This window comes from Theropithecus gelada, chromosome 6, assembly GCF_003255815.1.
Source record: "Theropithecus gelada isolate Dixy chromosome 6, Tgel_1.0, whole genome shotgun sequence".
Lineage (NCBI taxonomy): Eukaryota > Metazoa > Chordata > Mammalia > Primates > Cercopithecidae > Theropithecus > Theropithecus gelada.
The window spans coordinates 35,512,861-35,533,610 of NC_037673.1; the positions used below are offsets into that span (position 1 = coordinate 35,512,861).

At 41.0% G+C, this 20,750-nt stretch overlaps 1 protein-coding gene across 1 annotated transcript in view; it reads right to left on the minus strand.

Moving 5' to 3' along the window:
- Nucleotides 1-11,031: 11,031 nt before the first annotated feature.
- Nucleotides 11,032-20,750, minus strand: part of LOC112626982 (UDP-glucuronosyltransferase 3A1-like) — a 45,112-nt gene continuing 35,393 nt past the window's right edge. Inside the window, 3 exon segments of the mRNA XM_025389389.1 lie at nt 11,032-12,418; nt 13,522-13,741; nt 15,070-15,301. Of these exon segments, the coding sequence (XP_025245174.1) occupies nt 12,142-12,418; nt 13,522-13,741; nt 15,070-15,301 (729 nt within the window). The 3' untranslated portion in view covers nt 11,032-12,141.

Sequence of the window (20,750 nt, forward strand, 5' to 3'; positions counted from 1 at the left end):
TTTGTAGCACTTGTCACAACTGCGATCATTTCTTTGGTTTACTGTTATAGGTCATTAAAAAGAAGAGTAAGCCTGGGATATAGGAACTCTGTTAGCACATCACTAAGTATGCCCATGCCTTTTTATTAAAGTCAACAAAAAATCTACAATAGCCCAATTCAGGAAGGAAAACTAATAGCCCCAACTCTTCAAAAATGAATATTTGGAACCCCTTCCCAGTCAGGAAAAAATCAATTGCAGTACTTGCCGAGGGCAAAGGGCATATGATATACAAATGCTAGCTATCACCATATGATCAGTTGCAAAAGGATTGTAAATGTTATGAGTATTTACCTTTTATTTTGTTATGAATTTGTGAGTGTGTAGAATACTATTGTGTTCTTCTCACTCTATCACCTTAAAATCTAATATATTACTTCACAGTATTTATGTTACAGAATGTCAGGGATAAGAGTGAACATCACCCAAGGACCTCTACTCTGGGGAAGAGTTAGTATATTCCCAGTATGCTATAGAAGAGTTGTATTAAACTGTGTTTTTTAAATGTCAACTTGACATATACCATTGAACCTAGTTATTAAATCAAACTCTAATCTGTGTGTTGCTCTGATGTTATTTTTTAGATGTGATTAATATCTGCAAGCAGTTTATTTGAAGATATTGTGCCTCAAGACTGGAATATCAGGAACATTCTGTCACTGCCCTCCAAAAACTCATGTCCTTATCACATACAAATACATCCATTCCAACCCTCTAATTCCAAAGTCTTAACTGGTTTCAGTATCAACTCAGCAGTCCAAAATCCAGAGTCTCATCTGTGAACCTGTAAAATCAAAATAAGGTGACACCTTCTAAGATACAATGGTGATACAGGCATATGGTGATACAGGCGTAAGACAGACAGTCCCATTCCAGAAGTGAGAAAGAGCACTCTTCCATGCTCCCTCTCCCAACAAAAATAACAGGCTCCAAGTAAGACAAAAACTCAGCAAGGCAGGTAGACATTAAATTTTAGAGCTAGAGAATAATCTCTTTTGACCCCATGTGCCACCTCCTGGACACACTGGGCTAGGATTGGGCCCTCAAGGCCTCAGGCAATTCCACCTCTATGATTTTGCCGGGTGCAGCTCACATGATAGGGGTTTGTGGAGGTATGGGGGAAAGCCAGGAGAAAAAAGTCTAGGAAACAAGAAGTGGAATAGTGAACACGTGAAGACAAGCTTCACCAGTTCTTCCATTTCACTTTGGGTAAGCCCCAGCCCAGGCACCTATATTCCAACTGCCCAAATCCCCGATCTGTGGCAATCTCCCACCAAAGATTTCTTCTATGACTCGTGGTCTCCATGTCAGTGTGATGAGCTTCTTCTCTGTGCTCAGACCTTAGGCATTTCTTATTGCAAGATACATGTTGCATTCTGACCAGAGATTTTATGGAAGTACTGTGTCCAAAAGAAATAACTGCATTGGTGGAAAATATGGCACAGAGCTGTGAATGTGAGTTGAAGAATTATTGATGGACAACCAATCAGAGCTATTTCTGGGATCCTTCACTTCGGAATTTTATGTTACTGTAGGAGATAGAAATATAGGAGCTAAAGGGTGAGTCCAAGAAACTTCCACTGGAGGGAGAAATATGTAGTCAACACTTACAGCCAAAATTCTTGAGATTGAAATGTATTAGGATGGTGGAAAAGTAATTGCAGTTTTGCCATTACTTTCAATATTTGGCAGGATATTTCTTATTTGGGGCCTGAATTTTGTGCAAAGTCAAATTAAGACATTCAGGAAAATTGTGGGATTGTTCTAGAACGGGCGACATCCTAGTCTCTCTTGCAACTGGATTCCATGGGATTCCAGGAAATCTTGGGATACTAAGGAAAGAAAAGTTTGATTCTCAGGAGAGGTACAAGTTCCATCACACTAATGTGTCGACCTTACATAATGACATTTAGAAAACATGATTAGGTACAGAGTTTATTCCAGTGCAAAGCTTGAGGATGACCACCCAGAAAACACTGACTCCAAACAAATGGGGTCAGTGTTCTGAAATGGTGAAGTTAAGATTTCACTTAAAAGGTAAGAACAGAGAAGTTTTAGCAGTATTACAACATTTGCCATACAAAATCAGTGCACACATTACAGTGATTTGATTGGTTACAGATTGCTGCATCCCCAGGAAGATTACTTTGTTACTCCTTAAAAGGGCTAGGACCTGAGGGAGTCTTGTCTCTGGCACCTCTTGGTCTTCCTAATTATCTACCAGAGAAGAATAAGGAAGGAGGTTCATCTATAATCAGAGAAGCATAAATTGCAGCTGCATGCTACTTGACTGCATGTTATGTAACTCACATTCCTCTCAAGCCTCAGAGTAAGTTAAAATTCCAACAGCTCTAAGTCTGAATCATTTAATTCTAAATATGTCTTCTCCTAAACCATGCTTCAATATGGGCGTTTTCTTGAATCTAAGAGTCTTGGCAGCAGAGAAAGCCAGATCAGGAAAGAAGGTATGGCAATGGCCAAAAATTAGAAGCAAGTATTATTTGGGAGCTGAAGTCCCATAGCGACTGGATTCCAAGTAGAGGCTGTGGTGCTAGAGAAATAGTATGTATCTGTGGGAGTGACTATTTTTAACATCCACACTTGTGTGGTCTGAGGTAATAAGGAATACATAAAGTGAAAATCTCCTACCCCTCAGACTGCCTGCTCTTACTCACATTTTATCCATGTAAGAAGCAGAGACAAGGGGTGACCACATATGCATCCATTCATGGTGGGTCTTGATGAGCCAGAATGTTTTCCAGAACAAAGCCCGGGATTTTAGCACCTCACAAACCACACCAACTCCCTCTTGAAGACTGAGGCAGGGAAACAGTGTAATTGAAGAGATCCACTTTTAATTTCTCCTGAAGATCAGGAAAAACAAACACGCAAAAAAGGATTAACACGGAGTCACAGCTTTCTACAACTGTTTTTGTTGTAGTTCTTTTGAGATGGAGGGTCGCTCTGTCACCCAGGCTGGAGTGCAGCGGCACCATCTCGGCTCACTGCATCCTCCACCTCCCGAGTTCAATCGATTCTCCTGCCTCAGCCTCCCGAATGGCTGGGACTACCGGCATGCACCACCACGTCCGGTTAATTTTTGTATTTTTAGTAGAGACAGGGCTTCACCATATTGGTCAGTCTGGTCTCCAACTTCTGACAGGCGATGCAGCCACCTCGGCCTCCCACAGTGCTGGAATTACAGGCGTGAGCCACCACTCCCGACTCGGAGTAAGGCATCAGGAGTCAACACCTCAAGGGCCATTAGGAAGGCTGGGTGCACTGTTGAAAACGGTGCCTCGATTTCCTTAATCCTTGGTATCCCCCTTAGGAAAATAAAAGGGAAAGGCCGAATTAAATGGACTCCTTGGTTTCATCCAGCTCCAGGAATCCCAGATTCTCCACGATCTTAAATTGATCTAAGAGAGAGCCCACCATCCTTTCAGGATGGGCTTAAGAAGGGTCTTGGGGAGCGCCCTCCTTTCCCATGATATATTTTCTCTTTTATCTTCTATTCCTTTGGGGATAAAAGTAAAAGAAATAAAAATAGGGGCACAAAATGCAAAACTAACTGCCCCACTTATCCTTCAAAACCTTTCCAGTAGCTTGAATGAAAGATAAAAGGGCTTCCAAACACCCGATTGTCCAGGGGTCCTCTCACCAGCCCCAGCCAGTTCTCCGGGATTCCTATGGACGAAAACAACCCCAATTTGCTGTGGCACCTCCAAGAGCACCTTTCCTCCGTCTTTAAGAGCCTGAAAAAGCTTGCTACAATTTCTATTGGCAACTACCGAGCACCCCTTTAGAAGAACTGAATGAGCAACTGAACGTCTCTCCAGCACCGAGGAAGGTGGCCCAGGGCGAACGTATTGGACTGGGAAATTAAACGCTGGCTCCAGCCTTGTGAGATGCAGCTCACGTCCAGAGCTGGAGAGGGAAAAGGAAACTTCCGTTTTCTCCAGAACTCTTTTTTACCCCAGGTTAGAGGCCCTTCTTGGCTCCACGGCCCCTACCAGCCTCTTCCTTTTCCAGCCCGAGACACCAGCCCAGCGTGGAAACCTACCTGGATGACCCTGTGACAGAACTGCCAGTGCCCATGCGCGGTACCTGGAACATGCTTGTCTCTGGATTTTCCCGCCAAGCACTCACCCAGTGTGGAAGTCGCCAGGATTTTGGAGGCCTCTGAAAGCAGGATCCCAAAGAGAAGGAAGCCCACTAGAAGCAGAGCCCAGCTGCCCATCCATGCACACTCTTGCAGAAGCCCCAGAACCCAGCCCTTAAGCTGTGTGCCCTGCACCTGCCTAAGGAACCCCGTGCACCAAAGGAACCCATCTCCCTTTTGTGGATCCTTCCCTGATCTTATGGTGCCACACTTCCTTTCTTACTCTGATGACCTTCTCAAACCCAAATAACTTACATTGAGAGAGGCTCTCTAAAAGAAACCTTTTGGAGACCCTCTTTAAAAGAAACGGGCATTCCAGTGGGAATACACTGGCTATAGGCTTGAGAAGGGGTAGGAGAAGAGAACCTGTCTATCTTCTCTTCTGCCTGTCCCCTCTCACCCTCTGCCCCTTCTTACTCAGTTCATGATCCATTAGCTACCCTATTCTCACTCTGGCAAACCAGGGACAGTGGAAAGGGGGGATTGGTGAACTGAACCCTTAACCCTGCCCTAATCATGTAAGCACCACTCTCCCTTCCTGGAAATTAGTATGAACCAAGAACACTAGGGACCCTAAGAAATCACATGGATGACAGCTGCAGCTTGAGGTGACGAGAACCCATCTCCCTTTTATGGATCCTTCCCTGATCTTATGGTGCCACACTTCCTTTCTTACTCTGATGACCTTGTCAAATCCAAATAACTTACATTGAGAGAGGCTCTCTAAAAGAAACCTTTTGGAGACCCTCTTTAAAAGAAATGGATGGCCGGGCGCGGTGGCTTAAGCCTGTAATCCCAGCACTTTGGGAGGCCAAGACGGGCGGATCACGAGGTCAGGAGATCCAGACCATCCTGGCTAACACGGTGAAACCCCGTCTCTACTAAAAAATACAAAAAACTAGCTGGACGAGGTGGCGGGTGCCTGTAGTCCCAGTTACTCGGGAGGCTGAGGCAGGAGAATGGCGGGAACCCGGGAGGCGGAGCTTGCAGTGAGCTGAGATCCGGCCACTGCACTCCAGCCTGGGCGACAGAGCGAGACTCCGTCTCAAAAAAAAAAAAGAAAAGAAAAGAAAGAAACGAGCATTCCAGTGGGAATACACATGGGCATATTCAGGGAGATAAAGGAAGACAATGAGGCTTTTTAAATGAAAAATGAGGAGAGTTACACAGGTCATTTTTAGACAGTTATCCTTGGCTAGAAGGGTCAATAACAAGAGTGACATCAGTCCAAGGTAGGATAGGCAGTTGCTGGACAGATATCCTCACAGAAGTATTTTTTTGTGTAAGGATGCAGTGGCCTAACCAAGGTTGTGGTTTTTGCAATCTTATGTGATAGTTCTTGTTATCAGGGATACTGTGTGAGAACCTCCCTTCACTGCCTTCCCTGGCTCCACTGGTCACAGTTTTAACACAGGTGACTACCTTTTGATTCTGACAACTTTCATAATCTTATACTGACATCCCTGTGCTTCATTTCCCCAGATACCTGCATAAAATTTCTAGCTAGTGTCCCAAGCTCTAGAACTCTGGAAGCCAATCCCCCAAGACATAATGATCTACAAAGGGGGAATGGCCTGTGATTATTATTCAGGCAGTCTCCTTAGAAGATACCATATCCATAAAATGATTCTAGTGTCCACACAGGTTAAGCCCCCCTGTAATTTCACTTCTTCATTGAAAGCATGAATCTCTAAAGTTTAGATTATAATCCTGAATAAGTATCATAAAATAGAATCAGGGCTTTTTCCACAGTCTTCTCAGGGACAATTTGAAGACAGCTTACAATTTTACTCCCTTGAAATGTCAGCCCTGGCAAGGGCTTTCATTTGCATGATATTGATATGCATTCCCTATCCTCAATATAATGCTGCCTTTAATAAAGGATTTCAGTGCAATTCTCAAACAGGCAGAGCCAGGCACAGTGGCATGCACCTGTCATCCCAGCTATTCAGGAAGCTTAAGCACAAGGATGGCTGTAGCCCAGGAGTTTGAGGCCAGCCTAAGCAATGTATTGAGATCCTCTATCTAAAAAACAAACAAACAAACAACAAACTGACAGAGAAAGTCCTTCAATGCCTACAAGATGAAGTGGATCCTTGAATTTTGCTTTGCACTATTACATGTTTTCTGTCCATACGCCTTTAAAAAAAAAATCTGAATTTAAAGTATTGCATCCTTAGACATTTCTGCAACATAGCCATGTTCATTGGTCACTGAGGAGTTGGTGCAAAGGGCAGGGGCAGGTCTTTACCAGGCGTCACAAGGCTCCAGCCCGTTTATTATTTTTGGACCTCCAATAATGCATTAGCAAACAGAGAATTTGTTTTTTCATCCTAAACTTGTTCATTAACTCAACAATCATACTAATAGGTAAGTATCTGTGAGGCACTGTTCTGCTGCTGCACAGAGTGCATTGAACAACAGAGACAAAAACACCTGCCTCCCAGAACTTACATCCTTGTTGGGGAGTCAAGTGATAACAAAATAAATAAATCAAATATGTGGTGTGTTAGTAATAAATAACAGGGAAGGACACATGAAGGGTGGGGTATCAGGGTGATCCAACTGAACTCTTACAAATCTCATATCCCTATCAGAGAGTTCTGAACAATGAATGTTTGATATTAAGAGGTTACTGTTGATTTGGGGATGTGTTATAATGTTATTGTGGTATGGAAAAAGGGAGACTCTCAGAGATACATTCTGAAATATTTACGGATGAAATGCTATGATATCTGGAATTTGCTTCAAAATTATTTGGGTGACAAGGAATGGAAAATGAGTGGGGGCACCGAAAGTATAAAGAAAGTTGGCCAACATAGTAGTCCATTCTCACACTGCTATAAAGAACAACTTGCAACTGGGTAATTTAGAAAGAAAAGAGGTTTAATTGGCTCAAGGTTCCACAGCTATTACAGGAAGCATGGCTGGGGGTGCTCAGGAAACTTACAATAAACGGGGAAGGTGAAGGGGAAGCTGGCACGTCTCACAGGGCTAGAGCATCGAGAGAGAGAGACAGAGAGAGAGAGAGAGAGAGAGAGAGAGAAGGGGGAAGTGCTACACACTTTCAAACAACCAGATCTTGTGAGAAGTCATTCACTGTCATGAGAATAGCAAGGGGGAAATCAGCCCCCATGATTCAATCACCCTCCCACCAGGTCCCTTCTCCAAAACTGGGGATTACAATGCAATATGAGATTTGAGTGGGGACACAGAGACAAACTGTATCAGCCAGGAGTTAGTAATCATTGAGGCTGGATGGAAGACACTAAGTACTGCATTTATAAATGTTAGAAATTTTCATTGGAAAGCTTTTTAAAGTCTCTTCACATTATTCAATTTTTTCCTGTAGTTCTATGCATTCTTGTGCTATACTCTTTGAAACCATGGCATTACATGCATGCATGTTGACAATTACTATATTTCAGATATTGTAGCCTCCCAGTAAACAATCTTCATTATGAAGGTACCATTTAACATGGATATAATAACATTATCTTTAGACCTTAGTCAAATTTGGCCAATTGTCCCACTAACATCAAATGTCGCACATGGTAATATTATTTTTATAGTGCAAAACTTAATCCAGGATTATGCAGGGCATTTGATTATCCTGAAGATTTCACCCCCTTCAATAAAGACTGATTTCTGAGCCTTTCTTCATATTTCATGTCACTGACATTTTGAAGTATACAGGCCATTTGTTTTGTAGAATGGTTATCAGTTTGGATTTATCTGATGATTTTTCATTATACTTTGTGTTGTGGAGTTTTGCTTAAAATACTACAAAGGTACATCATCTCTATCTCAGTGAATCACAGTAGGAGCCACATGACCTGAGATGGTCCCATTATTCATGATACTGGCTTCGATCATTTGGCTAAGGTCATGTCCACCAACATTCTCAACTGTAAAGTTACTATTTCCCCATATAATTAGTAATTAATTTGTGTGGAGCTATTTTGAAACTGTATAAGCATCCTATTCCTTATCAAACTTCCACTCACATTTTATCATCCTTTAGGATTCTTGTCTGAATCAATTATCATAATGATGGTGGCAAATTAATGCTTTTTAATCTCTAACATCCCTTCTATGTTTTATATCACATTTTGTTTAACATTTATCTTCGATCCTATCTATCTATCTAATCTATTTATTTATTATCAGTATTGTCTCTTAAATTCTTATTTATTCAGTAAGATACAACCTATTACTATCATTGTTCATTGTGTTGCTCCTGTGGAAGCTCCATTATTTTTTAGCTTTTTCTTTCTTTCTTGCACATGATGCTCTAGGGTTATCTTGCACTTTCCCTGTCCCAATTTTAGAACCTACAATTTCTCAAGGAAACCTTTTAGTGAGGGGTGATATTCAGAAACAAGGGATGTTGCTAGGTGTGTTCATTGTCAATGAAGCACCATTGTTTGTAATTCCTCTTCCACGGACAGAGCTAAGAAATATACATATATAAATGTGAGTATAAAGAATACATACCTATATCTCTCCCTATACCTATATTTATATTTGTATTACAGAAAATTATAAATTTATACTGATAACTCTAATTCCAATACAACACTACAGGTTATTCTAATCTTCCCCATTCCCACATTTCTAATTGCTTTTTCCAAAATAAGAAACCTGACTCTCACTGTCATTGATGCATTTATTCAAGGCTAATATGCACAGAAATTAGGTTCAGATATACTAATTTGCCAACTGAGAATACAATTACTCAATAGACTACAAGATTCATTTGGAGTTCTTTTTTGTCTTTTGATTGATTGTATACAGTATATAGTAAAAGTACTGTGTTTAAAAGGTAATGATGTTAATTTTTTTCTACAGTATAGTTACATTTTCATTTGGAAAAAAATTGATTTCATTTGTTTCCATCTGTATTTCAGTACTTGGTTTTTCTCTCCTTGTTAATTTAAACATATATTTGGTATGCAAAGTATCAATGTTTCCAAAATCCAAACTATGTAAAAACATAAACCCATGGATCCTTCCACCCTATTCAAATACCACCCTCATAGATAATCTATCACACTCTGGTTTGTTCCCTCTGCACTGTTTTTGCAAAGCAATGCACATAGATATACATTTTTCATTATCTGCCATATACATACTTTCCCTTTTCTTATGAAAAAAAAGGATACATCTTATAGTTACTCTTACTCTTTGCTCTTTTTACTTAACTGTATTGGAATTTACTCCATAGCTTATTCTGCTTTTCTTTATTGTAGTTTAAAGCTAAATATTATTTCAGTATGTATATGTATCATAGATTCTTTCCTCAATGTTAATAGTTTTTAGTTTATCATAAATATTAGGTCTATATGTGAGATATATGTTGCAGCTATGTTTCTCTGACTTTTTAATTTGGATTGTTAATCTTCTTACCATGATTTTTGTCATACCAAAGTTTTTATGTCAAATTAATTTACATTTCTCTTGTTGTATCAGGAGTTTTGATTCCTATTTAGAAAGTCTTTCCCTATACGCAGGCTATGGAAAAATTCACTTTTTCTCTTAGACTCAGCATGGTATCATTTTTTTGTACTTAGATATCTGGTGCATTGGATTTCATTTTTTGATATAGTGTGAAGTCTGGATCAAATATTGCTTTTTTTCTAAATATTATCCAGTTGTCCTAGCAGTATTTGTTCCAGGTACTATGCCAGGTTCTGTAATAACAAGATAAACAGGAACCAGTCCATGTCTTTATGAAAAAGACCTTATGGTTTCTAAATAGGAAACAGATATTGTAATAAATAATTGCCATATAGTAGTAAGAAAAATGCTTCAAAAGAGAAGGCAGTGAGCTCCATTTCGGGTGTAGTGGTCAGGCACAGGCTTACCAATGTGAACACGATCACACTGGATATTGAGAGATAAGCAGAAGTTTCTTAGTCCAGCAAGAGTAGGATGATATTTCTGAGAGAGGGAAGGGCATAGACAAAGCCCAGAGGTTAAAAACAGCAAAATGTGTTCTGAGGGGGTGTAGTGAACATTTGGAAAAGAGTAGGTGGAGAACTGCTCCAGGTGTGCCTAGATTGGTAGCCAGGACCATTACATTCCACACAATGGGAACAAAGATTTTAAACAGTGAAGGATAACACCAGATTTCTAGGTTGTCAGGGCCATGCTCACAGCCCTGTGGAGGGTGCTTGGAAATAACAAGATCAGAAGCATCAGTCTGGCTGATTGGCTGCTTATGATCAGATTTTAGGGATGCAAGTTAGTACAACTGGCACAAAGTTGACCTCGATGAATTACCAAGTGTTAGAAAAAGGCTATGTGCTGAGGTGGGAGAGGAGTTACTGGCCAGGGAGGCTTATCCCTAAGACCTTGTGTTGTTCATGAGGGGAATGAAATTGTGGCTGTTGATTCAAAAGAAAACATAGAGAAGGCTCCATGTCTGCCCTTCATTGGAGTATTGTCATTGATCCATTCATGTGGTTTCATAAAAATTACAGCAATAAAACCTTATATTATACACACACAGATACACACACTCTAATGTACTTCTGCATGCTTCATGCTTCTGGCTCTTGTGTCATGAGACCTCGCAAAATGCATAGACATCCAGCACTCAGCTCTGCAGACTTCCAAGCAAATCCTTTCAAGGAACTGGCAGAGGTTTTGATGGGGGGCATTCTCTATTTCTGCAGGAGCATTTGTAACAGTTTCATCTTTTGATCTGAATTGTTTCAAGATCTGTTTCACAATTCTAGAATTAAACAATCTAAAACTATGGTTCATCCAGGGCCACTCCATATGCCTGTTTTCTACTCTATGTTTTTAAGTCATCAGATACCACACATTTGACAGTTTTATTACAGTGGAATTTCATTTTATTTCAGAACTCTAAAGCCAAAAATAGGTACAATCATTTGAACGTAAAATGTTTCATGAACACCAGCTATCAGAAAGGTAGTCTGGTGTTACACTAAGGAAGATCAAAAAGAAAACATATGGGTTATTGATGACATGATGGGGTAACCAACCACACAAGCCCTGAATGGGCTACCTTCGGGCTTTATCAAGAAAGATGAAACGAACGAACAAAAACTCTGGGGTTGTTTATGCCATGGTTTTTCTTGCTTCTGTTCCTAGCAGATTAATGTCATCTCTAAGGTTTTACCATATATAACGGTATTAACTACCATGTAGGGGATGGAAGATGGAATTTTTCTAAAATCAACGAAGTCTTTAAAACTGCCTTAGCCACTGGTACCTGAAGCCACAAAGCCTTACACATTGGCTTCCACTTCGCTACTTGAGGTTTACTGTACTCCATTTATAAGATGGGAATCTTAAGAAGGAAACTGTAAAAACTGAAATAAAGCAGTATCATCTGGGACCAAGTGCAGGCTCCATGTCTGACCAGCAAAGGAAGTGCTCTCTAAGGAAGGGGTCTCAGGCAGTGAGCAAAGGTCTTGGCCGAGGTTCTCCTTTCCTAAATGCAGGAGAGCGGACCAGGTTTCCTGAACTTTGAGGAGAGCTTATAGGAAGGGCAAGATATATGCATAAAATGGAAGAATTTGAAATGGAAGATATGTCAAATATTTCCTGTGTTTTTTTATGAAAAGTGATAGAAGGAGAAATGGGGACTAGAGATTGGGAAGTCATCTAAACAAGAAAGGTGAAGTTGTCAGAGTCCTGTGTCTAGGAAAAGGGAGAAAGGAGGAGGCAGGGCTGGCAGGTGAAAGTTCGTATCTGAGCTGGGGGCTCCAGGTCACAAGGGGCAAGTCAAGAAACCTTAGTAGTGCATGAAGATTTCTAAACAGAGGCAGATAATTGAAAGAAGCAAGTTGCAGGATCATTGGCAGGTGGAGCTGAAGAGAGAACACAAGGTGGCCTGTGCTGGGGTGGGGAGAACCTTCAAAGAACCAGGGATGTCCTCCCCTCACCCAAGGCTACACCTAGCCTCATGTCTTCTTCACTTTCCTGGCCCCACGCAGCCACCTGACCACGACACCCAGCAGCTTCCCACAAAGCCACACAGTGCCCAGAGTGAGCCCCAGCAGAAACACAAAGACGTCGATGAGGTACTGCTCATGCCAAGGCTGCTGGAAGGCATAGGGCTTGAGGTGTGCCGCCCCCCGAGTCTGGAGGATGTGGTCAATCCAGCCCACCAGCCGCTGTGCAGGGCTCAGGGGCTGAGAGCGCAGGATGACACTAGCTGCCGCCACTGCTGACTTGTACCTGTTGGCAGAGACAGAGAGGGTGTGTTACTGACACAGCCTCACAAGTCTTAGAGACTTTGTGTTGCGTGAGCGCACACACAAGCATACAAACACTTTTCTAACACATGCACCAAGGCTGGGCTGCAAAGAAAATTTGTTGTCATGGCCTTGCCACTGTCTCGCTGAATCCTCTTGAAAAGTTCAATAGAAACACCCACATACAAAGATCAATGATTAATTCTAAAAGTGTTAAGCTGTAGGAAAGTGATTAAATCTCTAAGAACTAGTCCATGTCCCCAGGATGCTTATGGTATACTGAAGGAAAAAACACCATATATATGACCATATATGAGAGAATATATACCTGATTCAGGGTTTGTGTTCCTGAAGCCATAATAAGATATTCAGTCCTTCTTGATTATAAGATCATTGGCTGGATGGGTAGTAACCAAGAAGGTCACTATGCCACTTTTATTTCCTCACTTAACTGAAATTCATGGAAACTTATTTTGTGGCAGGCTCTGCAGTAAGCACTGGGAACACAGTTGAAAAAAAAGAGAGACACACTGCTGTACTTATGAAGCTGACTCTCTACTCTCTTGTGTTGGGGGCCAGACAATTACTAAAAACATAAATAAATGGAGTCATTACAAATCTTGAAAAGTGTTATGAAGGAAATAATATATTATGATTGGGCTGAGTGAGAGAGGAGGCTAGTTAGGATTGTCAAAGACACAACGCTCTCTGTGGAGGAAACATTGGAGAAGAGACCCGAATGTCATGAAGGAGCCAGTCCTGTGAAGAGAAGGGAAGGGTGTCCTAGGGAGCAGCACAGACAAAGAAGCCAGAGGTGAGAAGAGCAGGCACACTGGGGAACCACACAAAGAAACACCCTGCTTCAGCTGGAATTCCACTAGAGGTACTCCCAGATAAACTCTCAGCATCTAACCTAAATTAGTCTTCCTAGAGACTTACCAGAGAAAATAGGTGGACTGTTAGCATCACATACATATTATTCCATGTCACAGAAGTTTCAGCTATTATTGTGAAAAATACAGAGTATCCTTTTTGTTTTCTATCTTCATTCAGCCTTAGTGACCACATGCTCAGAGAGCCACATACCTCTTGTCTTCTATGACTTGTTTCAACATAAGTGTCAGTGTGTCAGCTGTGACCTGATTCAACTGGATAGAGACACCATAATTTTTGGCTACTACTCGGACCATGTTTCCATGCTGGTCTCCATTAACTGGCAATCCCACCATGGGAACACCATGCCGGATGGCCTCCATTACGCTGTTCTGCCCGCCATGAGTGACAAAAAGACGGATGCTGGGGTGAGCTGTGGCAAATAAGAAAGAGAGTGGAACACTTCAGGATGAAAAATTTTGGAACACCAGGTAAAGCAGAAAAGTCAGAGGAAACACCAATGAAATCAAGGTCTGCTGAGAAAATGAATTCATTCATTTCGCTTGGGAAATGTGCACTTAAGTGTGCACATTCCAGGAAACAAGATTCCAGCCTCCCTTTCTGTAGAGATTCCTCACCTCAGCCCCAACCCATCTAAGGCTCTGAATGCAGGGAAAGCTGCAGAGAAGAATGATAAACAAGGCATATTTCTCCATCCACGCAGCCATCCTTCTCTCTTCACCTCATCTCTCCCTTTACTTCCTGCTCTCTGTTCCTTCATAGTACCTACACTGTATGTGCTATTTTCTCCATTTGAAGAGTGCTGTGAAAGTAAGGAATAATAAACCATACACTTCTACTTCTGTATTTCTAGTTCCTGTCTGCCTGCCCCACCTTTATTTAGAGCAAGCTAGTGACTTTTGATAATGTAGAGTTAAATCTGTGTTTCTCAACAGAAACATGGATTCTATTCTACTTGTGTTCCTTTGAAAATGAAAATATTTTTCCTTGCCCCATGTCTTATAAATTAAATATACAGAAATCTGTACCTTAAATTACCAAGCTGACTTTGAACCATAAACTTAGTTATGAACCTCTGATCCAGTCACTGAGGATGTCAGTGAGAAATCTCCAAAAACTATCACAAGGACAATAAAACCTGTTGAAGTGTAAGGAACTCTGTTACCAAATGACTCAATACTTGACTATGTGATTACTCACCTTGGCACTAATATCGTGGCACATCCTTCAAACAATGTTGGAATCAATGTTGTGAGTGTATGAATCCTTCACTTCCTTAGTAGATAAAGAAGATGTATTTATATAGATACATGTGCGTTTGTGTAATGGCACATTCATTGCTAAACAGGTGGTCGGGAGGCCACAGAACAGGGGCAACATACCCCCAGATATGTGCTCTTGGAGTTTACATATTGTCTTAGATTGTGTTGGGGTGACTCTTCAGTGTCAAATGTAGTAGGGTCAAGGGAACATGACCACATATCACCTCTGGTTGGAAACTTCAGACCTCTCTCGGGTTAGAAAGAAAAAGAGAAAATGACTATTTTCACCACTTTTGAAGTACAGCCTGATTCCCAAAGAATTCCAGCTAGCTGTTCTTTTCCTGCCCTTTGAGCGTTACCTTTACCTATGACTAGCTACTTCCTAGGCTGGTACAAATGCCCAGCTAGAGGTCAGAACACCAATGAGCCCCAAAGACAGGTCAATGGAAAGAGAAGAGCAGATCTCAGCAGTCCTTACCCAGGAGGTCACTCTGAGGAAGCCAGTCCACGATTTTCACATTTGTGGCTAAACGAACATCTTTGGGCCAATGAGAACTCTGACATTTCCATATCACTCCTTGAGGGAGGTGGGAAAAGGCACTGTGCATCTTCTTGAGGACTTCCTGGGACTGCTGGGTGTTCAATGTAGAGCCAAAGGCCACAAGGACAAACCCAGCATCCCCAAAGTTGGCAATGAAGTTCTCCAAGTCCTAGAGAGAGATGACAAAAGAAAGGAGGTGACAAAATTGTTTGAGAAAGCCTAAATGGCCATGAAATGAAACCCAGTCTATTTACTAAACACACCCTCCCATCAGTGCCTTGTCTTCACTCTCCTGAAGCTATTATTATGGCTCCTGGCAGAGCTCAGTGTCCTCTGCACTGTGCTCATATTCTGTCTGGATGACCTAGAAGTCATTTTTCTGATACCTGAGGACACTTTTTTGCATATAAATTATAAATTTGTGATTTTTTAAAGTTTTTTTCCTGTTATTGATGTCTAGCTCATCCTATTGTGATCACAGAAAATGCTTTGATGAGTTCAATCTTCTGAAATGTATTGAGATTTATATTGTAGCCTAACATATGGACTATCTTGGGAATATTCTGTGTGCATTTGAGAAGAAGGTGTAGTCTGCTGTTGTTGGGTGGAGTATTCTCTAAATTTTTATGAGGTCCAGTTGGTTTATGATGGTGTTCAAGATAACTATTTATTTATTGATCATTTGTGTAGATAATCTTTCCATTACTAAAAATGGGGTATTGAAGTCCCAAGCTATTGCTGTAGTAATGTCTATTTCTTCCTCAATTCCATCAATTATTGTTTCACATATTTTGGTGCTCTGTTGTGTGGTGCATATATATTTATAGCTCTTATATATTGTTGATGATCTTTCATATATTTTTAAATGATACTTATAATTATGTTATTGCAAACATAAAATTTTATGTTATGTAATGTCTTTGTCTCTTGTAAATATTTTTGACATACACTCTATTTTGTCTGATATTTGCATAGCTACCCAGCCTATTTTGGTCCTCAGGTAATTCTTAAGAAAGATTATGATCTAATGCCCTAAAACTTAGCTTTAGCACTGTTTCATCATTTATTACTTCCAAATATTTCTTCAGACTCTTCCTCTCTCAGCATTTTTGTGACTGTCTCTAGTTCTGAGCGCTTCATTCTACTGGGTCATTCTGTGGGATAACTTGATTCCATCCAGCATAACACTGCCTGAACTACCATTTCAATTAACAAACTGGAAACAGCTTTGTTGTTCTTGTAATTATAAAATCATAATATAAAATCAAAAGAAGCAGAGCAATAATGTTAATCAGAAGCCGCATGCCCTTGTTCTTTCAGGGAAACATTTGAAAATCAACTGGAGACTGACACAAATAACTCCATAGAGTTTTGAAAACCAGTCAAACATACATAGCAAGCAACTGAATGCCCAATCAAGAAAAAGCCACTTTCAAACAGTATAAATTTCTAATCCATTTTATTTACCTTTGCCCTGGAGTGGCAGACCACAGTCCAGAAGCAAAAGCTCAATTGTGCATTCCCTCCCTCAGCTGGAAGGAACAGAATAGAAACTATTTACAACATTCTAACCTGTCTGTTGGCTACTTAGTGACTGGTTTGTCTCACCTGATTCAGAGCTCACATTGGGAATGGTGACATAGCTCAGATTTCAAGCTGACAGAAGCCACAGAAAGCAGTGGTAGGTACCAAGACGTATGAAAGCTTCAGGGATACTGCAGACCTATGAAGGTTTGGGTCAAGAGGTTATGGGCAGAAGAATATAATAGAACATCTAAAGTCCAAGAAGAGTCTGGGTGAGGTTCATTGGGAAATTAAGGCATTCAAAAACAGTTGAGCATACAGAGGGAATTGGGGGAAGAAAAACACACACAAAGGTCCAGATGAGACACATAACCAAAAAAACACCTGAGAAGACCTTAATCTTGATAAAAACACTCAAAACATGCTCTTCCATGTCAGACTGCAAAGACTGACAGAAGTAACTAATTGTTCAAATGTCTAATTTTCAACAAAAGATCACAAGGCATGCAAAGAAATAGTCAAAACGCATAATTTTAAAAAACAAAATACATTTCCAGAAACCCTCCCTGAAGAAACACAGGCATTGGACTTACTACACAAATACTTTTAAAGAAACTGTCTTAAATATGCCCAAGGAGCTCATGGAAAACATGGAAGAAACTAAAGTAAAGAAGAAAATCAATATTTAAACACATTTAGAATATCAACAAAGAGAAATTTAAAAAGGGGAAATTTTTGGAGCTGAAATATGAAATAATCAAATTGAATTTTTTTCTGGAGAGTTTCAATAGGTAACTCAAATGGGCAAAAGAAATAATCAGTGAACTTGAAAACAAATTATTTGAAATTGTCAACTCTGAGAAAGAAAAAGAAAAAAGAATGAACAAAATGTAAGGGACAATAGAACATCATCATGTGGATCAATATATGCACTATGAGAGAAAATGAAAGGGAAAGAAAGGCTATTTGAAGAAATAATGGCAGATAACATGATTCTATATATTGAAAACCTTAAAGATAATATACACACATACTAAAAATTAAAAATCTGTTAGAACTAATAAACAAATTCAGCAAAATGGAAGGGAAAAAAATCAAGTCTCTAAAGTCAGCTGCATTTCTATACATTAACAATGAACAATTCAAAAAAGAAATTAGGAAAGCAATTTCATCAACAATAACATCAGAAAGAATGAAATAAACTTAATCAAGGAGGTGAAAGATTGTACATTGAAAACATCAAAATTTTGCTGAAAGAAATTAAAGACATACACAAAAAATGGAAAGGCATTCTGGCCTCATGAATTGGGACACTTATTAAGATGTCAAATATGTACAGTCCAAAGGGATGTACATATTCTATACAAATCCTATCAAAATCCCAATAACTTCTTTTGCAACAGAAAAATCATTCTAAAATGTATAAGAACTATCAAGAACCCTGAATAGTCAAAACAATATTGAAAAAGAGCAGAGAAGGAGTTCTCACACTTGCTGATTTCAAAACATATTACAAAGTTACAGTAATCCGAGTAGTGTAGTACTGCCATAAAGATAGACACATGGACCAGTGGAATAGAAGAGAGAGCCCAGAAATAGACTTTTGCATTATGGTCAAACAAATTTTGATGACAGCGAAATGGGAAAGTTCCCTCGCAGGATATGTGACAAGGGTGTAGCTTGTCAGTTTGGCTGCAGCCTCCGCTGCTGCTCAAACTCCTTATGGTAGGGGGAGCATGCAGATGGGCAGGTGCAGGAGCCTGGGTGAGTGCTTTGGGGCTCCAGCCCCACAGCAGTGTATAAGGGTGGGTGCCTGCAACTCCTAAAGCCCAAGTGAGCATGGTGTGTGTTACAGTGCACTCTTTTAGCTTTGCTATCCTCAGACAGCTTAAGTGTTAACCAGCTCAATGCTCTCTTGGTATCCAGGTTCTTCTCAGGCATCCAGGAAGAACCAGATCACACATGGACTTGAGGGTAGTGAATGTGGGGGTTTTATTGAGTGGTGAAGGTGGGATGGATGGGGAGCTGGAAAGGAGATGGAATGGGAAGATGGTCTTCCTGGAGTTCAGCCGTCCAGTGGCCAATTTCCTCTCCAATCACCCCCAGCTGAACTCCTCTTGGTGTTCAGATTCTCCTTCTCTTCTCTCTGCCACACCATTATGCCATTCTTCTGCTCTCCTGTTCATCTACTTTTCATCTGCTTCTGGAACCTGAGGCCTGAGGTTTATATGGGTACAGGACAGGGGCATGTGGAGAGCCAAAAGGCAACTTTTTTGTGTGAAAACAGGAATGCATGTTCTCAGTTAGGGCCAGAGGTTTCCAGGCTTGAAGGTGGGACCTTTGCCAAGGAACTGCCCTCTTCTACCCAGTATTTCCCTGTCTCCTAGCAGTATCAACTCCCCTCTCTGAAGAGGCACATCTAACTGCCATTAGAATATGAATGATGGCCAATCTTAGCTAATTTTTGCTGACAGGGGGCATTGTTTTGGAGAAAACAGCAGTCAGATTCCTCCCAGAGGTTTATCTAAGGGTCCTTGCAAAAGGGAGGCATTGTCCCTGAGGCTCCGGTTGCCTGACCATTTGCAGTTTGATGGCCTCTAGGTGAGAGGAAAAACCAAGTTTTATAAGGTTAAGTATGCATGAGTTAAACATGTGTATTATACAAGAAAATAATCTACTGCCAAAGATCACAGAAATAACAAGTCAAAATATTGATAACATTGTGCTTTGAGCTGTTTCACCCTGGTGGAAGAAATTAAACCTTGTATAGAAGCAGTTCAACTTTAGAAGAGAAACAACTGTTCTTGCCACATCTATAGCAGTTAACAAGTGTACCCTGGGAATTCTGGGGTTTCTGGGCTTGCACGGTGGCCATTAAGGCTTTTGCCTCTTTCTTGTGTCCCCCCATCTCTATTGTAAAAGGCCAAGGTGGCCACTTTCAGTTAGTCCTCTAAAGTACTATCTGGTCCCAGGCCCATTTCTGCAACTTCCTCCTCATATCAGGGGCTGCCTGAGTAATAAATTTATTCTTCAGAATTAGTTGTCACTTGACTGAACCAGAAGATAGAGAGGTGTGCTTTAACAAGGCCCCTCTTAGCCTCTCCAAGAAGGCAGTGGGATTTTTATTAAATCCTTGTTCTATCATAGATAGCTTGCTATAATCAAGAGGCTTGGTCCTAGTCCCACCTAATCCCTCCATGATGCACACCTGAAAGTGTCTTCTCTTCCAGTCTCCCATCTCATCACTGGGATCCTATCCAGGGTCATTTACTGGTACTGTGTCTCTTCCAGTTGGATAAAGTTTGCCCCCTTTCCTGATACTATATGTGAAACAAAGTTCATCCCCAAATCTCTCAGCTACTTGCAGAGCAGACTGCTTCTCAGTGTTCCATCAGGATCTGATTCAAAAGTAACACAACATCTCTCCAAGAGAGTTCAAATACTTGGGTTAAATTCTGGAAAGCCTCTATATATCTGTCAGGGTCATGCAAAAACTTCCCAAAATCCCCCTTAATTTACTTTAAGTCCTGTAGGGGGAAGGGGACCTGGACCTTACTGGGGCCAAATTCACCAGGCATCTATCGGAAAGGCAGGAGTGAGACTGGGGCTTGTCTAGGGTGAGGATTTCTAGGATTAGGCAAGCGAGAGATTGAAGCTGGACAGGGAGGTTGAGGTGGACCCAGAGGAGCAGAGCTGGAGGGAGCTGGCTCCCCTGTTGGGAGTGCCTCTGGGATTTGTTTCTTTAGTTCCCTGGAATTGCCCTTTGCAGCCTCTCCTGAAATGACAAGCAGGAGGGCTGGATCAATCCTACACTGTCAGCAAGGGTCTAGATTTCCCTGCAAGGTATAGAAAACCTGCACATATGGGGCCTCAGACTATTTGTCCTCACGTCTACAGAAAAGGTCCAGCTGCCAGATGGTATCAAAATGAATGGTTCCTTCCTGAGACCAAGCCAGTCTTTCATAATTTGGCCAAACCTTTGTTTTGAGGGCTATGAGGTGTTTTTCCTCCAGATTCTGAGGGTCAAAGCAGTCTCAGTGGTTCAAGATACACTCCAGAGGAGAATAAGCTGGGGGTGGTGAAGAGAGCTGGTG